This window comes from Stigmatopora argus, chromosome 12 (genome assembly GCF_051989625.1).
Source record: "Stigmatopora argus isolate UIUO_Sarg chromosome 12, RoL_Sarg_1.0, whole genome shotgun sequence".
NCBI lineage: Eukaryota > Metazoa > Chordata > Actinopteri > Syngnathiformes > Syngnathidae > Stigmatopora > Stigmatopora argus.
Window position 1 is genome coordinate 9514712 of NC_135398.1, and position 17774 is coordinate 9532485.

The following is a 17774-nucleotide window of genomic DNA, read 5'->3' on the forward strand; positions in this document are numbered from 1 at the left end:
TGAGACGCAACTTCTCCACACTGAGCATCTCATTTCTTCCTGACAATATTATCTACTAAGCCCCGAAATATCCCTTTTTATGTTTCTTGCATTAAATGTAATACGTTAAGATTGAGTGTAGAGAATTTGCTAAGAAATTAATCTTAATGTACTGAGAAGGATCTTCATCTTAACTGTCCTAAGGAGTGCTTGTCCTTTGTCAGATGCCCACATTGAGCCTGAACCACAAGACTGTTGTCAATAAAAGACAGTTCAATGTGTCCTTGAGCCATGATAAAAGCACTATCATATCTGAGGAATGACTGCGCTGTTGAGCACTTCAGCTTTCTGTCTACCATCGAATAATGGCAGGTTGTACTGCATGGCCCTTAAAACAAAATAACGTAGGGGCTGGGGGTTGGTGTTGACCTTCAGCAAAGAGCTGTAAATAAGAAACATTTTTGTCAAGTCTCATGGCTGTGACCTTCTCAGTGGAAGCTCTGGGCTACGGCCAAGCTCCAAGGTTGTCATATCAAAAAGGGCCTTTTCATTCAAGTTGTGATTGGAGTGTGATTGTGTGTGTGCTGCGGATTACCCGGACGAGCTCTAGTGGGAATGGACCTCGTGAGTTCTCAGCGACATTGATTGGGGGAATGACCCAGTCTCTCTTCATGCGTTTGAGCTGGCTGTCCAAATTCCGTGAAGGAAATGATATTTCCTTCAAATCCTTGGCTTGCATGACCTGGAAAATAAATTATATGATTTCGTGCATAAGCTCATACAAGATCATTGTTAGGTATGGCAACACATGACGTGTTTAGCAGTTCAGCATTTTTTCCCAATCCAAGGAGTCCTTGGACACCAGGCTGTTTCTATCATGGATGACACAAACCAAATTTTATTTTTAGGTGAGGAAGCACAGTAGTCTTTCACTATTCAACACTAACATAGCGGTTAATCTGCCTCTGTGTGCCCTACTCTGACTAGAAAAATATCTCCAGGCATGAAATATGGTTTTTGTATTCATGTTTGACTGTCTGTGGCATTCAGTGATCAGCTAAAAGTACATCGTTGACAGTGAGTCTTCTCTTTTATCACGCCAGTTGAGAACTAGCATATTTGAATGAAGCTTACTCATAAAAAGAATTCTAGCTCGCAACAACACAGTTGACATTATTGTACCCAATGCAACAATATTCAGAATATTAAGAGATTAATAAATCATTACATTTCATTAAAATGTGGTCAGATGCTCTCCCTTAACTCAACAATCACCATTACACTGTGATTCTTCTTGACATTGCTCTAGTGTATGCGGTTAGCAGTACACCAGCAGCTCCACTTGGCTTTAAATGGCAAACTTCATCTCATGTCCTGATAAAATGCACCCACACAGAAACAACCAGCTCCCATAATGGATCTGCCATCCTCCCTCAGCTGTAATGAATGAGATTTGAAACAAAGGAGGATGGTACCTGCAAGCCAGACACTAAACACACAGATGGCTCAAATTGCCTATGCTGCTCCAGAGACATGAAGGGGGAACTGAAGTGGTGCCATGGAAAGTTACAATAACCTTCAACATAGGGCGGGAAACAACAACAACAAAAGCAGTTTGTTAAATCAGTCATTGTTGATGTTGGGCTTGTTCTCTGAAGTTTTACTGGAATACAAACTAAAGGAACCTGGCATATGTAGCTGATGAGAATATATTGGTCATTAGTTTTGTGGAATTATTGAGAAAAAAAGGAATAAGCACTCCAAATGCATCTGAATCCTTCCAAACACTAAATGACATTTTCTAGAATGGGAAAGAAAGATTATCTATAGGCAATCTCCTAACAAAATTCTTCCAGATTTTGCATTTTGGCAAACTGTCATTTTTGGAACTCTAGTAGTGTTACTATAAGGGAACTTACAAATATTTCTTAAATTTGTAAATAATAATAGTAATGATAATAATAATAATAATACTTAAAGGGGATATTTTAAAATAACCTCACAAGCAGTTCACCCCTGAATGGAGTATAGAAAAATAAATCTGTTTAGCTAAATGTTTACATAAAGTAAACAGGTCCCCCACCACTGTGCTTCACGCTACTTGCTTTGAATGTCCAAAGAGTGCACAATGTAACCACAGAACTCAATTCACTTTAAAAACCTTTTAACAACCCTTGTGCAGAATCAGGAAGGACAGTCAGTTTACCTGTTTGGAAAAAACAACAGTAATGACTAATAGTGCCATTAAAATCCTATACCTGCTGTTGCATTTGTATGTGGCTAATTATAGTACCCGCCAAGGCTGTGAAATCATTACTGGCTAAAACTTTAATTTAGTTCTTGGCAAAAGAAATGTGCCCACTGGCCCGAAGAACAAAACAGCAATTGGTATTTATTTGCGTGCACAGAAAAACACACTCCCTTTTCCTTTTATGAAATTTAGTGATAGGTTGGCTTACTTGACAACGTTAAAAAATGTAAGTTAAAGAGGACTACCGTTTGAGCAAACAATTGCAAACTGTAACAAAATGATTCATTACAGAATCAATAGCATTGTATTAGAAATAATATTTGGAAATCCAAACAATGACTTTGGTGGTTCCACTTTTAACACTAGTAACTAGTCTAGCAAGATGAATTGAAAGAAAACATCTCTATGTAGTCTTGTTGAGCGAACACGCATTATTCCCTGACACTGAAGGTTTTTTTTTTTTTAATTTTCTGACTAAATTCATGTCCAATAAGCCCTGTGGACTTCTTCAATGTGAACTTTTTATCATCTTCAGCCAAAGACGTTGGTGACATATGAGCAATCGGACATTGTAATTAATCGCAGATGACTGCTTGTCTTGTTCAGGAGAGCTCAAACAGATGCTTACCATCTTGTGGAGATGGGGCTGAAGCAATAAGCTTGCAATCACAGGACATGCTCCCTGAAACCTATTTTATGATTAGTCGTTGTGCATCTGGTCTGACCGAGTTAAGTATATGTTTGTGTGCCAACTAAATTAACACATTAACTTTTGATTAGCGGGCATCTATCTTCGCTCAAAGAACACCTGCTACAGTTTGGGTATCTAGTCGTCTCCGACTGTTTAATGCTGCCCATCCTTGAAGCTTTCTGCTGTGCTTAAATATAACAATGGACTTAAATTCTAGGTATTGCCTTAAGTACAGGGAAATTATTGATATATGAATTCTGACCATTATCAATTTATTAAATGTTTAATGTTCTTAAAAATATTTTCAGATAGGAGAATTCCTCTCTCTATTACCGAATCCCATTCCACAACATTTTGGAGATATCTTTATCTGTTATTATGCAGTGTGGCTAATGGGTTCCGGTTGATTGAAGCAAGGACAGAATAGTACTAATTTCCTACTGCAGCATGGTGAAAAAATGGTCCATCAGAAACTGTACATTTTAGGAATTCTCCTGAGTCAAAGTGCTTCTTTTGATTAAGGCAGGGTAGTGCACTCGATTTTCTAATAATTGCTCCGGCACCCAATAAATAAAAGAAAATTAATGTAATTTTACGAATTCATGGGTGCTCAAACTTTCTTTTCTCAAGATCTACTTTTCGAGGAGCCAACATTCCACGAGCTACCCTTTTAAACTCGGCAGTTATCTATGTTGATGTACTTTTCATCGCTGCATAAACCAATATAGTGATCCCTCACTATTTTGTGGTTCAATGCATTTATTTTCTTTCTCTGTAATTGAAGCCACTGCCCAACATTTCAAATGTGACGTCTGTTGCCCAGTTCACGTGCAACAGCTGTTAATGTGTGTGTGTCACAGCGACAACGGTGCGTTCAGTTCAGTCATTCAGTAGGATGAGAAAGTGCCTCCAAACATTTGAAAGCAGGTGTAAATACTCGTTTGCCCATGGCGACTCATATTCGATGACCAACAATGCATGGAACCGGCACGTTCGTTGCTTTTGTCGAAAGGGGGTATGACTGGAAAAGTCTTAAAATCAACTCATAGATTGTGATCATTGTTGAGAACAAATGGACTATTTCATCAATTAGAACTCATATTAGCTTTGTTGCCTTCTCACCTGCTGGTTGGAGGGTGTGAATCTGACAAGGCTTATCCATTGCTGATTAGTGTCATCAATGGCCTTGATCTGCAGCGCTGACATTTGGGCTCCAGAAAGCTGCAGATTCTTAGTAGCGTAGACCACTCCATCGGTGTCTATCCGGAAGTCCTCCGGGTTGCTGCATTCGAACCCGACCAAACCCCCTCGGCCACAGTCGACAAACTTCACTGCAGAAAAGAGATAAAGTTAAGAATGCGCCCAGTGGTGAAAAAAATCCCTAAAAAGGACAAAGACAAAGGAATTGAAAGACAGACAGCTCAACAAACACACAGAGCAACGCAAGGTCCACAAAGATTTTGTGATTCCCTCAGTCATGTTCATAAATAATTCACTCCAAGCTGTGCCCTGAAGGTATCACTCAAAATAGGTGCAGAGAAATATCGGTTTTAAAGAGAAGGCAACTGAAATTGAACTTTAAGAGCGATTACAGGGAAGTGGGGACTGGGGGTGGGGCAAAGCAGCATCTAGAATTCGATGTGCAGATTTAGGCGTTCAATGTTTGTATTGTATAATCGAGCAGGGATCTTCACATACTCAATATTCAGCAATTTCTAGGACATGGAAATCCTCCAAGATAAAGAAGGGAGGAACTTGTGATATTTATTTCACCCAGAACATACAAGTGCACACATGCACTGAAACACCAAAAAGAGGTGTCTCACAGGAGTTCCAGTCTAAGCAGGACCCTCTGTGACAATGTCACAATGCTAGATTGTATTGTGTGTGTGACTTTGTAGCATAGTGAAAATTGATGGTCAGAATGTCTTTTGTTTAGCCTAAAATGTAACACTTTTGTCTTGGCTAGTTTCCCAGGCTAGCAAAACTCAGTTTACAGTGCACCAAGTTGCACAAGGCTAAGATGAAAAAAGGGAAGAAAGACAACATTCTCCAACTATATGGTTTGCGTGGAAGGTGTGCTGTTGCACCTTTGAATTATTCACGCAGATATGGGCATTATTTAACAAAAGGCTGCAAGGGTGCACCTCATCTTTCTTTCTGCTACTACCTTGGGGACCTAAGACCCCAATGTCTTCGGAGAATCATTTGCACTTGGATGAAGTTCCTCTGGGCTTGAGAGAAAGATGCCGTAGATCAACTTGAGATCATAACTATAACCTCTAGGCCTAATTGAATAGCCAGAATATCCCACACCCTGTTCGAAATAAAACAGTGATGACAGAGATGAATGTTTACTTTATTACCCTCTGTGCAAGAGCAGAAAAGCCTATCAGATACATATTTCCCTTGGCTAAAGTAATTCTGCCAATGTGGCGTATCAGTGCCATAACTTTAAATCTGTAGAAATTTCTACAACTGTGCAACTGCAGACCGACATAGGATTCAGCTTCAAAAAATAAGATATCACCACGACTGTATGGTACAACATCACAACTTGTCACTTGTAGAGTGACCGTTGCTTTGACCAAGATAGGGTCGTAGTAGTGAAAATCAAATAATAAACCTGAACCCTACACCCAATCCTGGCATAGCTGGCTATCTACTATACATGCTTGGCCAAGAGGACAAAACTTTTTTTCTGTCAGTGCTGTACATACAGAACATCCATTTCAGGAGATATCTAAATCTGTTTCTGTCCTCTTAAAATGTATTTGGTAATTATGATAAGCAGTAACATCACCCTGTGAGTCTCTGAACTAAGTTCAAATTTCTTGCCATTGTCTTAAGTTTTAAGACGATAAGCCAAAGAGTCTTCACGATCCACATTTACACCAAAAATTGACCCTAGTAAAACCACCTCGCAATGATATTGAGAATGTCCCTTGTGTGATAATCATTCAGCAAAGTGGGGAAAACCCCAATGCCTTAGCATTGGTATTGCAATCTACATCATATCTAGACATAGAAGAAACCCTGTAATATAGGGAAAAATGACTTTTTGTCTGCCACGCCCGATCAGACATGTCGTCATGGGTACAACGATAAAGGCTTTGGTGAGGAAAGAAATGCCGATGCAGCATGGAGAGGGTCTGGGGGTTAAAAAAGGAGGGGGTTGGGTGGGACAAACAGACCCGTCAGCAGAATGGCCTGTCCAACTAATGCCCTGCACCGGGGCCCTGAATTACCTCCAACTCAATGATCCTATTCAAAGTTTGCATGCACCCCCTGTCACAGAAAAGCAATACAAAAACCCTGGCTAACCCCAAGTGCTATAGTGCCTCTCTATTGTTGGCTCCGTCACATGAAAACAGCTAGAGTGCAATAGCTAGTGATGGATATTTTGTAGAATGGCATGTGTACTCTGTGACTGCACATCGGAATATGAGAGCATTTCACAATCTCCAATGTTATAGGTTTAGGCTTAGGTTTCAGGTAAGAAAGCCCTGTCAGACCCTCTAATATACTGTAAATATGACAAGCTGGACACATCTCATGGGATAGCATCTCAACATGCACCATCATTCACCTATACAAATTGAGGTCACAGAGAATTACTCATTACAGATACATATATATCTAGCAACCATACCTCAAACATATTGTTACATTGTCACAATAACTACCACCTTTGCAAATACTGTACTTCAACTGAACTCAAAACTTAAACCAAGCTTGGAGGAAACAAGATGATGCAAATTAAAGATGATAATCCCATTGGATGTACTGTGTAAATCCTCCAAATTATTTACTGAAGTTATACTTCAAACTAGTCTAATCTGCAATTCTTACTGTTTTTAAACATGGTATGAGAGTTCTGCTGCTATGCAAAAATGTAAATATTCTTTGCACGTTCCACTGATTTGCCGTTTCGGTGATAATCCCCAAAATCAAACTTCTTTTCTTTTAATTTATTTTAGTTAAAATTAGTGCTAACTGCGCAAAATACCTTACTGTAAAATAATAGTAAAAACACTGAGCCAAGATAAACTTTCCAGGGTAGTTTCACTTGGGAGGTGATGCTATGTTGCTATGCCACATTAAAGAATGTAAACATATGTACACGTATCAAGTGCACATTAAATTTGGAGATTTTGGGACAAAAAATAAAAATAATAAGTTTATTGAAATAATAGTATTATTCTTAGAGCTATTTTACCCAGACTACAATCTTTAAAGGTGTTCTTGTCATACAATTCAAAAACATACTTGCATTTATACATAGTCTGAGAATACACAGTTTTACATAAAATCATTATTTTAAACTGTTTATCTTCAATTCAAATGTAACACTTTAACAATTTAGAACACGTCAAAGGAAAATTCAACAAATACCTCAGATGTTGGATTTTCATGGCTCAGGCACATTCTGTGAGTTATTTGCCAATGATAAATCTGAGGACTCCAGCTAAAAATCTATTATGAAGATGTCCCAATACCAAAAAGAATCCTGATGGAGATTTTCTTATCACACTCATCCACATTGCAATGCATACTGATAAGCACCATGGCAGGGTGAGGGCTAAAATAGATTTAGATTCTCCACTGATTCAAAGAGAACGACCCTGTGGATGTAAATTTACTTGGTTAATACGAGTAAGACTCTATGATAGTTACATTTGCAAGGCACATTCTATTCACATTCTCATATCTTTTTAAAATTTTAAATAAAATAAGTACTGGATACCATATGGGATGTGTGCTTTGAATAGGAAAATACCATTTGGTATACTTCATTGGTAGTTTAATCCCACATAAAGTACTAAGTACTCAAGCTAAGCAAAGATAGCTTAAAGAAACCATCCGTTGTGAGCTTCTTATATAGTGACATTTAGTGATAGCCTCTTATTCCCCAGGCAAATCCAGTTTATCTGGGGAAAAAAGAGAATTCAAGTTGACAGTTTTATTTAAAACATGTTCAAACTAGAAAACATCTGTGGGTTAGCCGCAAAGAAAAAACTCTGTGGGGGGTTATTTACATAGGTATGCTATGTAAATAAAATGATGTTATAATACAATACAACCCTAGCCCAGCATTGTGTGGATTATTTCGTCAGTGGAGCCGGGACCCGATAAGGTTAAGTTCTTCATTCAGCCTCTAACCTGGCCACTCCTGTAGTTACTGGTAATACACATTTTGAAATACCATGATTGTATTATATTAAAAGTTTTGTCTTTAATTCACTGAGCAGAAACATAAGTGTGCCAATGATTTCCCAACAGGCATCATCAGCGTGCAGGTTTTTTTTTGGTGGTGGGGGAAAAAGGTTAGGTGACTTGAGCGATAATGTCAATGTTCTGCTCTTCAGCACGTGGGAAACTTGCTCTAACCATGTTCTCTGTACCCGGAGTAAATATCATTCGTCATGTGATGCTTTCAACGCAGTGGCTATGAAGTCTCGTTGTCTTAAATAAGAAATGAGACCTTGACAAATCAAATAAATGTTCTATGCTGCAGGATTCTTGTTTAAGCACTTATTTGGGTTAGGATGTAAATCACTGCGGTCAAAGAATTCGGCCCAGTTTGTCTGCACGAAGGACTGGAGACATATTGTTTCCATTAAATTCCTGACAGATTGCAAATTTGTCATCTGGGCAGTGAGTGAGTTATAACCAAGCCACATTCTTGTATACATATGGGCAGAGAAGAAAGGTTCTAGAAGTTGGTTTGCAAGTTAGAAAAATGTGATTGACAATGTCGATCATTAAAAAAACAGTTTACTTTTATTTATTTGTTTACAGACTTTGAACATAGAGAAGTGACGATTGGTTATGTGGTATTCATTCAGTGATAAATCAGGTTGGGACTTTAGACAGACAACAAAACACACAGTTCATTACATCTTTGATTTCCACAGAGCAAAGCTTGCGCAGAAAGACCAAGCCATTATCCACAGACTGACCGCCGAGGAAACAGCATGTTCTAAATTTTGATGAAACTGATGCTTCTCACATTAGGATTTGATTAAATTCTGACAAACTGTCAAGCCGCATGTGTGATCACTGCACCTTCATTCACTTAGTAGTGTAAAATGCAGACCAGTGACGATTATCATTATTACAATGATCATCATGCATGAAAAGGAGTCTTCAATTATGATATGCTACACAAGCAATAGCACAGGGATAATGCTAATCCTCATGTCTACAGATGCCATGTGATAGCCATATATGTTCCTCATTTGCTCATGCATATAGTAAATGAGTTGGAATGTCTTTAGGATACTCTATATAGACATTGTTGGTTGGACGATTGCTGGGGGAAAAACAGTATAGTGCTTGATAGAATCTGAGACACTACAGCTAAGGCACCATTTGCACACCCAAAAATATAAAATAGCTGTTATGTGTATATACTACTGTATCAAACACAAACCTCTAAATCAAGAAGAAAATAAAATACATTTTATAATTTTAAAAGGGAGAGAGTAACACTACAAGTTGCTGGGAGTTCTAATTGCTTCTCTTCAAATGAAACAAAGCCAATGAGTCAATGGTGGGTTGGCGTCACAGCTACCCACCATTATTCCCCTTTTTCTTTTCCTTTCGTCTTTCTTTTAAAATTTGCGTAACCTGTGCCACACTTCTCAAAAAGCAGGGAGCCCTTCTCTAAAAGCCCTTCATGATATCAACACAAACTACCCCGAGGCTACATTGCACTGCCTCTGGTGAAAGGGTTGTAGGGAAAGGAGGGGGGTATCTAAAAACAATGTGAGCAAGGAAAAAAAAAAACCTCTTCAAAGCGAAGGATTAAGTCAGCAGCCAATACACACGATGTGTGTGCATTTGCCATGGTACGTTTGAATCAATACGTGTCAAATTTCGCTTGAAACACAATTAGCCTGCACTTGACAAAGAAAGAAAAGCGGAAAAACAGTCGACAACACCAATGTTACTCTTAAAAGCTTTCAAGCTTTTCCACTCTGACAGCTTGTTGCGTGCCATATTTGTTGAAGCATCTTACAACATTTGAGATCGCGTAACAACCCTGGTGTACATTCACAACATTTTGATTGTCGAGTAATCCACAAAGTTTGAGGGAAATCAAGAAAGAAGGGTATCATTATTTTAAATGGGCAACACAAAGTTTGCCGGGACACAAATAAAACAATTTAAAAGCTTTTGTAAATGCTCTGAGTTGAGTTGACCCGGATGCCCCGGTTGTTGCCATGGCAGTCAAATACAGTGCGGTTAAAATGCTGCCAGCCCAAGAAATAAGAATTGGTAATCCCTAATCATTTAGTTTTACCATTTGCATTCATGTTTCAAACTTTCAACTATTGTTTTTATGGACCACATTATAATAAGTATGTTCTCCCTAGTTAGTGCTATTTTGTAAGAATCTTGAGATGTGAAATATCTAAGTGGAGACATAGTAGGTGAAACGGACATGGGCAAGAATCAAAGCTCGTGTTGATCGATGTTAGCATTTTTTAAATGAAGAGGTTCTACTTTCCGGTTTGTAAAAGAGAAATCGTTCTATTAGGACTGCTCCATTTCACATGCAAAACTGCCTTTTTCATTTCTTTGCTCACCATCCGACCAGCAAAAATAAAACATTGGATCTAGTCTAAAATATAGTAATGCGCACAATTAAAAGCTACGTCAAAATGTCAAAGTAATTCAGAGTCGAAAATGTATTGTTAATTAAAACATGATTTATACACAACGAGCAAAGTTAGAAACCAACTTGATTGCATCAGTTTATTAACACAACGGCTGTTTCTTACTCTATGGTTGACAAGAATATTGCATGAATGAATGTATTTGATTGACATTATGAAGGTCGAGGAGGGCGTGTTTCCACTGTCTTCAGTAGTCACGCCCACATCATATTACAGATGAAAGCTGTGCGCTAATTTTTATGATTTTGGAGACTGACTTAGTGGTTTATTATTAGTGCTGGCCTTTCGTGGAGAAGTTTTCTGTATGTGTCAATCTATGTTTTAAGACGAAGAAAGCATTTATACAATTAAGAATTAGTTTCACTAAAAATACCATCTCCAAATAAAACTGTCATTCTGCTGTAAGTACAATAGCACAAATGTGATGTCAGGTGTCGGTGATTAGTACTACCATGAGTCCAACACAGGAAAGCATCCTCTCTAACATGTATTATCTGTGTTAAGGGAAAGGATCATGATTCTGTGACTGGACTCTTACTGCAATGTAATCAGCTCAACCAAGTAGGTTCAGAGAGGGATGTGTGCAGCTGTGCTTTATTACAGACACAATGAGTCCCAGATTAGAGGAAGTGGAAGGAGGGCGGAAGAAAATGGGGAATAAAGAAGGGGGGTGTAAGAGGTGGAGAATGATTGGGGGATGGGGTGGAAATGATTCCAAACACATCTGTCTTTAGTTTGTCTGAAACTATAATATAACAACAAACCACAAGCATGACCATGTACAAATATGTCTTCACTTGGAAAAGACCAAATGTGGAAATGTTTCCAGACCTTGAGGTTTTTAATGTGAGGATTGACGTGACATTGTATCACCTCACAGTGCTAGCCACATTCATCAGGTTCACAACAGCTGTGGCATAAAGTATAAGGCGGCACAGTCTCTGGATAAACATAGAAAATAATCCTCATGTTCTTTAGTTTAACTCTACAGACTTAATAGCACTGCTGTATAAACGTGAGTTAGCTGCTCAAGTAAGCACCCTTGAAAGTACTTTTTTTTTTTTAAAGATAGTATTTGTCAAAATAATTCAAATAAATTTTCAAGATAGTGAAAATATTATTATGCTATAATTTCAGGCAGGAAGGCTGCAGTGTGATAGAAATCCAATAAACTCATGATGCGTTGCAGAGTGTCACCCTAATCAAGCCACCGAGTGTACAGCAAGAGATGAGAGGCAGAGGAGAAATGGGGTTCTGTGCTGGGTCAGTCCGGTCCTATCATTCTGCTTCAGTGGAGGCTCTCAGGGAAACACGCATTTGTGTGAGTTCACGGTGTGTTACTTCAATAGAGGCGAGACTCTCCAGAAGGACATTGCGCTTCCATTAGAGCTTACTGGAAAGCCATTCTATCTCCTTTTTACACGCCTTATGCACAAAGAGTGATTAAACATCAAACTGTCTCTGCATAATCCTCCACCAATTCCTGCAACGCTTCGTTGTTAGTCTTACTTTCTTTCTTCCACTATGGAGCAAACTCAAACTATTCTGAATTAATCCCAGACTAAGACATTTGATGGCAGATGGGGAAAGATGATTTTGGTTGCAGATGCTGCTGACAAAACAGGAAATGGTGGAATTAACTTCATGGAGAGAAAACACTTTTTTAGCTTTGATGAATATGAAGATTCTGTCTAATTGCACATTTATTGTTGGCGAGCACATAAAACAGGCACTTCTTTCTTGTTGGATCCCGGTTGGGCATATAAATTGTTCCAGGTGTTAGGATTTGCGTTTCCAACTTTTTGTAAGAAAAATTTGAGCGTCTCCCATGTTGGCCTTCCAGCTTATAGTACAGTGTGACTGTTTTATGATTTATTTTTCTTTTAATGGCCCTAACCTTACAAATGAATATAATTTTCTTGTGAAGTTTGATTCTGTCATCTTATATTCGGATGCAGTTTATTGTCCAGAAATTACATTAATTTTAGTTCAAAATCTAATTGTACACTCTTCTCTTTTGATAAATATCTTAAATCAGACCTGGGCACTCTGGTCCTCGAGGGCCGCTGTGTGTGCAGGTTTTTGTTCCAACCGATCCAGCACAGACCGTTTAACTAATTAGATTTCTGCTGAAACAAGTAGCACCTGACTGCAATCCACTGACTTCACTTCTAAGATACCAGATTGGTGGAAAGGTTTCCTCTTATGGGTTGGAATGAAAACCTGCACCCACTGTGGCCCTTTGTGGAATTATTGCCCAGGTCTGCCTTAAATCATGTGCTTGGTAGCGTGATATAGGTATGTGCATCTTTGATGTTTGGCTGGATATTACTCAAATCAGCAGACAAGGCATTGAATGAAATTGGGAAACAAAATTATAGAGTTTTAAAGATTCCAGGAGAATTGAAAGTTCAATCCTGATTTTCAAGTATTCTAAATACTTATTGTCCATCTCTTTAGAAGATGCTAGCATCGTAATGATAAAACTAATTTCGGCAAACATTTCATTTTACTTGCTGTAGTACCTTCAGAAGTCAGGGCATGACAGATCTGCTTATTAGCCAAAGTGATCATCTTGGAACCACCACCCAGATGGCACAAAATAGACTCTTAAGATGTATAGCCTTAATAACTCATATGAATTCAATAATCCACTTCCCTGCATGGTTGTTGGTGGAGAGCTGTAAAACAAACTTTAATATCCCAGTGTGTTGGAAGCACTAATGATTAGTGCTGAAGGCGGGGGTGGGTGGGTTTGTTGAGGGCACGACAGTCTTGATTTTCACTCTCCACGGCCAGCTCATTGCAAGTGTGGTCTGCAATTCTGCCACCTCAATATGTGAGTATACAACCATAAATAACTGACATACAGTGTGAGCACTGAACCCACACCCGCTTCATTCTGCATTCTTAGGCGAGCCTGGCCCGCCACTGTTAAAGAACAATTAACAGCACATCATTGGAGGGCAAATAATTAGTTGGGGGAGGTCATGCTTTGGTGCGATCAACAAGATCAGAAAAAAGACAGTGTACAGGCTTTGAGATCACAAGACTGTCAACCAGCAGTCTGTTGATGCTGCACAACCTTCTCAACCCTCCACAACATGTGGTTTGAATTACATACAACTAATTTATACTTTTTTACTCTTTGAAAAGGAAAGGTCCTGCATTCATTAAAACATCTGCCTTACACGGAATGAAATACAAACGTATAACTCGAATTTGTTGTTTTAAATTTGATTGGAAATCTACTCAATCCTTGGAAATAACTCTTTAGAAATTGAAGTGACACCCTGACAATTTGTTCTGTAAAGGTCATCAGTGCTAATTTCAATCCACAAGAAGAGCAAATCACTGTATTGATTACTAGAAGCTCTGGCAAAGGAAAGGCAAGCCTTTGCCACCTGCTGCAAAAGTAGAAACTTAAAAACACATCAGAATCATGCCAACGTCCTTCTGGGCTTGACTTGGAGTGTCAATTGTTTTTATAACCTCAAAACACTAAGGGATTGATCTGTCTTTAGTCCCAATAAATGGGGGAAAGCAGTGAACAAATTCACAGAGATGAGAATTTGCCCTTTGGGCGAAAATGACACATGCAGGTTCCATCCTAAAGCCTACAACAAAATATTCGCAAGTAGCAGCCGGTCTTGCCGATTCACAGTTCTTTGGAATGAGATATGATGTTAAACTCCTTCCTGAAATGGTTAACTGATACGTGCTGATCCAGTCTGGGAAAGGGCGTTGTCCATGAACCTCATCGTGTTGCTCTGTCTTATATTACACATCCCCCATCCTTTGTGCACAGGGACAATAACATTGCTTAGAAAGGGAGGGGAGAGATCTGGTTACCTTACCAACCACTGCCATAACAACATATGGAAGGAAGCTCCATTTTGTGACAAGTTTGTCTTCATTGGTTGTTTTAATTTTTTTTTACCAGTGCTATCAAAATGGTTTAAAATGCTTGTAGAGCTCGAGTTGTAGATAAATCATGTTGGATGGCTTTCATGACAGATTTCACACATTTACAAAAAGTAAACTTAATGCTTTCCTGAAGAAACAACTGTATCATCATCTTGTTTTTTTGCACACATTTACATAATGTAGGCGTTGAAGGGTCAAAGTGCATCAACATCACAAATCCTTTTAAGCGAGGTCTCATATCAGGCATGAGCTGGCTGCTTTTAGCCTAGCAGCAATGGGGCGAGAGTCTCCTCCCTTGATGCTTGTTTTCCCACAATGCCTGTAGCCACAGCTCTACTATCAGCATTGAATTTGAAAGCAAGAGTCCTACTACTTGAAGCAACTGAACGCCTCTGAGTTTTCACACCAGAGACAGGGGAGTTGCAAAAGAAGGAAAAGAAAAAAACTGAGTGGAGTTGGGGGGCAGGAGTTCTGCAAGTATTTTTTCTTTATTTTGGACCATAAGAGGAACACGGGGGAGAAAGTGCCGGGGGTGGAGGTGTGTGTGTCTGGGCTGCCTTGTTTTAGCCATGAAACTAAAAGAATTCATCTGTCAGAATCTGGGGCCAGTGTGGTGTCTGAAAATTGGCAAAAAAAGGGAAACTTCACCACTGTGCTGGCCAACACCATACAAGCCAGGAAGTGTAAATAAGATTTGCATTGGGGCTCAGTATGACCGGCATGCAAACGAGGTTTCAGCATTACGCTGAGAAGAGTGAATTAAATTAAGCACACTGGGGATGTAGAATACAATGTACACTCATGGTCCTATCCAAGTTCACGAGCATGGTTACAGTACAATCCACAATGGGGGCCAGTATATATTTAACAAATTTTGCTGCTCATTTTCAGCTTTTTGGGGGGGTGAAAATGTCACTGTTCTTGAAAGCGGAATTAATACAGTTATGTTGAAAACAAGTCAGGCCGACATGCTAACCACTCAGTCATGGGGCCGCGTTGTAATGAACATGTACTATTTATTTTTTAAGCTTGATGATCATATAAAGTATGATGGATTCATTGAAAATATTATACATATATGTTCAACAAGCAACTCTTAGATGCCATTCTGAGCTCAAAAGGGCTTAGGCACAGATAGAATAACATGACAGCTGCAGCAACCTAGGAAACCGGGGAGACCTGGAAGCACAAACATTTGTCTTTCTGGCTCGCTGGAATCTACATTAAGAGGTCATTAGCATTGCAGAATCCTCAAGAGATGCTCCCATAGCAGCTGTACATCAAGTTTTACTGCCCAAACACAAAGACAAGATGGGGTGTCCAGTGAGTGTTGGGTGTTGCCATGCATGTACACGGAGACACACTGTACAGTAACTGAGTGTGCGCTTCAGTAAATTCTGAGGTAGATTTACCAAGTAGTTCGGACTAAGGATAACAAATGTGGCGGTAGAATAGTATCATGGGAAATATAAACCTGACACTGATCAGTGAAAATACCATTGCCAAAGTCATTTGATCTTTTATGAAATAGAGATGTTTGATGCTCTCTTTGCATGTTCCAATCCAGAAAGAGTAGCAGTGGGAGATATACTATTAGGGTCATTGTAGGCAACAAAAAGGGAGTGACACCCAGGGGTTACATTTAAACATGGTCAGACAGCTGGTGCCACGAGCTTGACAACATATCATTCTTATAGAATTCAATTCCGTTTTTACAGCTATGGAGCTGTGTGCAAATTGTGGCGTTCTTCTGTTAAGAACATTAAATTGTTGTTTTATGGGTCTACTCTTGCGGCAAGGAGGTCATTTTAATGAGAGACAGAGTCCAGCTCATGCTCCTCCTCACTTAAAAAGCCAATGCTGGACCGTCAACCACATTAGGGACATCGGGCCCCTTCATCAACAAAGATGGCCCGTAATGGCCCATTACAGAATACAGGTCCTGGGGATACGCTTGAATTTATGGTATAAATGAATCCAAACCGAGAATCCTGTCTATCATGCCCACATTAGGTTATATGAGACAGGAGACCCATCAGACGTAATAAGCCTGATCGTTTGCAAAGAATGGCTGTTCATGCCCCCGCTACAATACCAGTGAAGCCCAGTGAATTAAACAAATGAACTCCATCTTTGCTATTTAAATGAAACTGTAGAATAACAGGAAACTGTGAACCTCATTAACCTTAGATTCCAAGTGGAGCACCAGGGAAAAAACATATCACTTACAAATGGAAGCATGGTATAGTATTTGAGCCAAATAAGTCTCACTCAGTCATACTCATCTATAATCTTGCTCCAGAGGCTTCTAATGGGGAGGGTAAGGTAGTTGCCCCTGACAACCCAGCAGCTTTTGAAAACTTGAGCCCCCTTCATTTAAGTCTTCTTTATTTCACTCTCTCCCACTTTCTTTCATTTGTGGATCTCTTGCTTTTATTACATCCTCTCCCTCCTCACGCCTCAAATCCCAACTGCGTTATCCATGTCAAATCCGTTGGAGACAGCCTGAGGAAGTCAATATGGAGCCAATAGATTCTCTACTGGGACTATGTTGAGCTCACAAGGCATGCAAGGAAAAGCAAACTATGACGAATGGCTCAGAATCATCAGTAACATAAACGCTGCACTGTTTGAATGTTTTGTTGCAATCAAAATGGATATTTAATGTGCAGACCTGTATAGCAATTGACTTGTGTTACTTTGCTGCCGTAGATGAAATTACATCAACAACAATAAAAACCATTGACTAATTTACAACCTACTAATTTCTAAATATTATTATTATTAATTATACTATCCCAGAATAGTGTAACCCTTGGGAGGGTTGGAGATGCCACAAAAACATGAAGCATCATTCGCTGTTTTACATTTGCAATTAACACCTGCCAACATCCTGTCATGAGCCGCAGGTGTAAGAAGAGCAATGTGTGACCTGATGAAAGCCACACCGCCAGTTCAGTGTCAAGTAGTCATTTCCTCTTACTGGAAGTCCATTCTTTATTTAGCAAAGACTAAGAAGGATAAGACTATTGCACACCCGCACAGTAGACAAAAATACAATGTAACTACTAACTGTGAAGTTCACTAGCCGCATATTACCCACATTGTTTTTTTATAACATAGTGGTTCTCAACAATTGTAACACACATGACGGACATCACAGGTGAATGTATAAATCGCCAACTGTACATGTCCCAGTCCTACTGCCCACCCAGTGACAGGAAGTCTAGATGACACAGTG

At 39.3% G+C, this 17774-nt stretch overlaps 2 protein-coding genes across 2 annotated transcripts in view; one reads left to right on the plus strand and one right to left on the minus strand.

The window, feature by feature from the left end:
• dsg2l (desmoglein 2 like) overlaps window positions 1–17774 on the plus strand; it is a 196452-nt gene that overhangs the window by 65870 nt on the left and 112808 nt on the right. The window lies entirely within an intron of this gene.
• The window catches only part of cdh2 (cadherin 2, type 1, N-cadherin (neuronal)), a 49922-nt gene that overhangs the window by 15207 nt on the left and 16941 nt on the right, over window positions 1–17774 (minus strand). The window contains exons 3-4 of the mRNA XM_077615999.1: window positions 4044–4252; window positions 575–721 (exon numbers count right to left, since the gene is read on the minus strand). Of these exons, the coding sequence (XP_077472125.1) occupies window positions 575–721; window positions 4044–4252 (356 nt within the window). The remainder of the gene's footprint in view (window positions 1–574; window positions 722–4043; window positions 4253–17774) is intronic.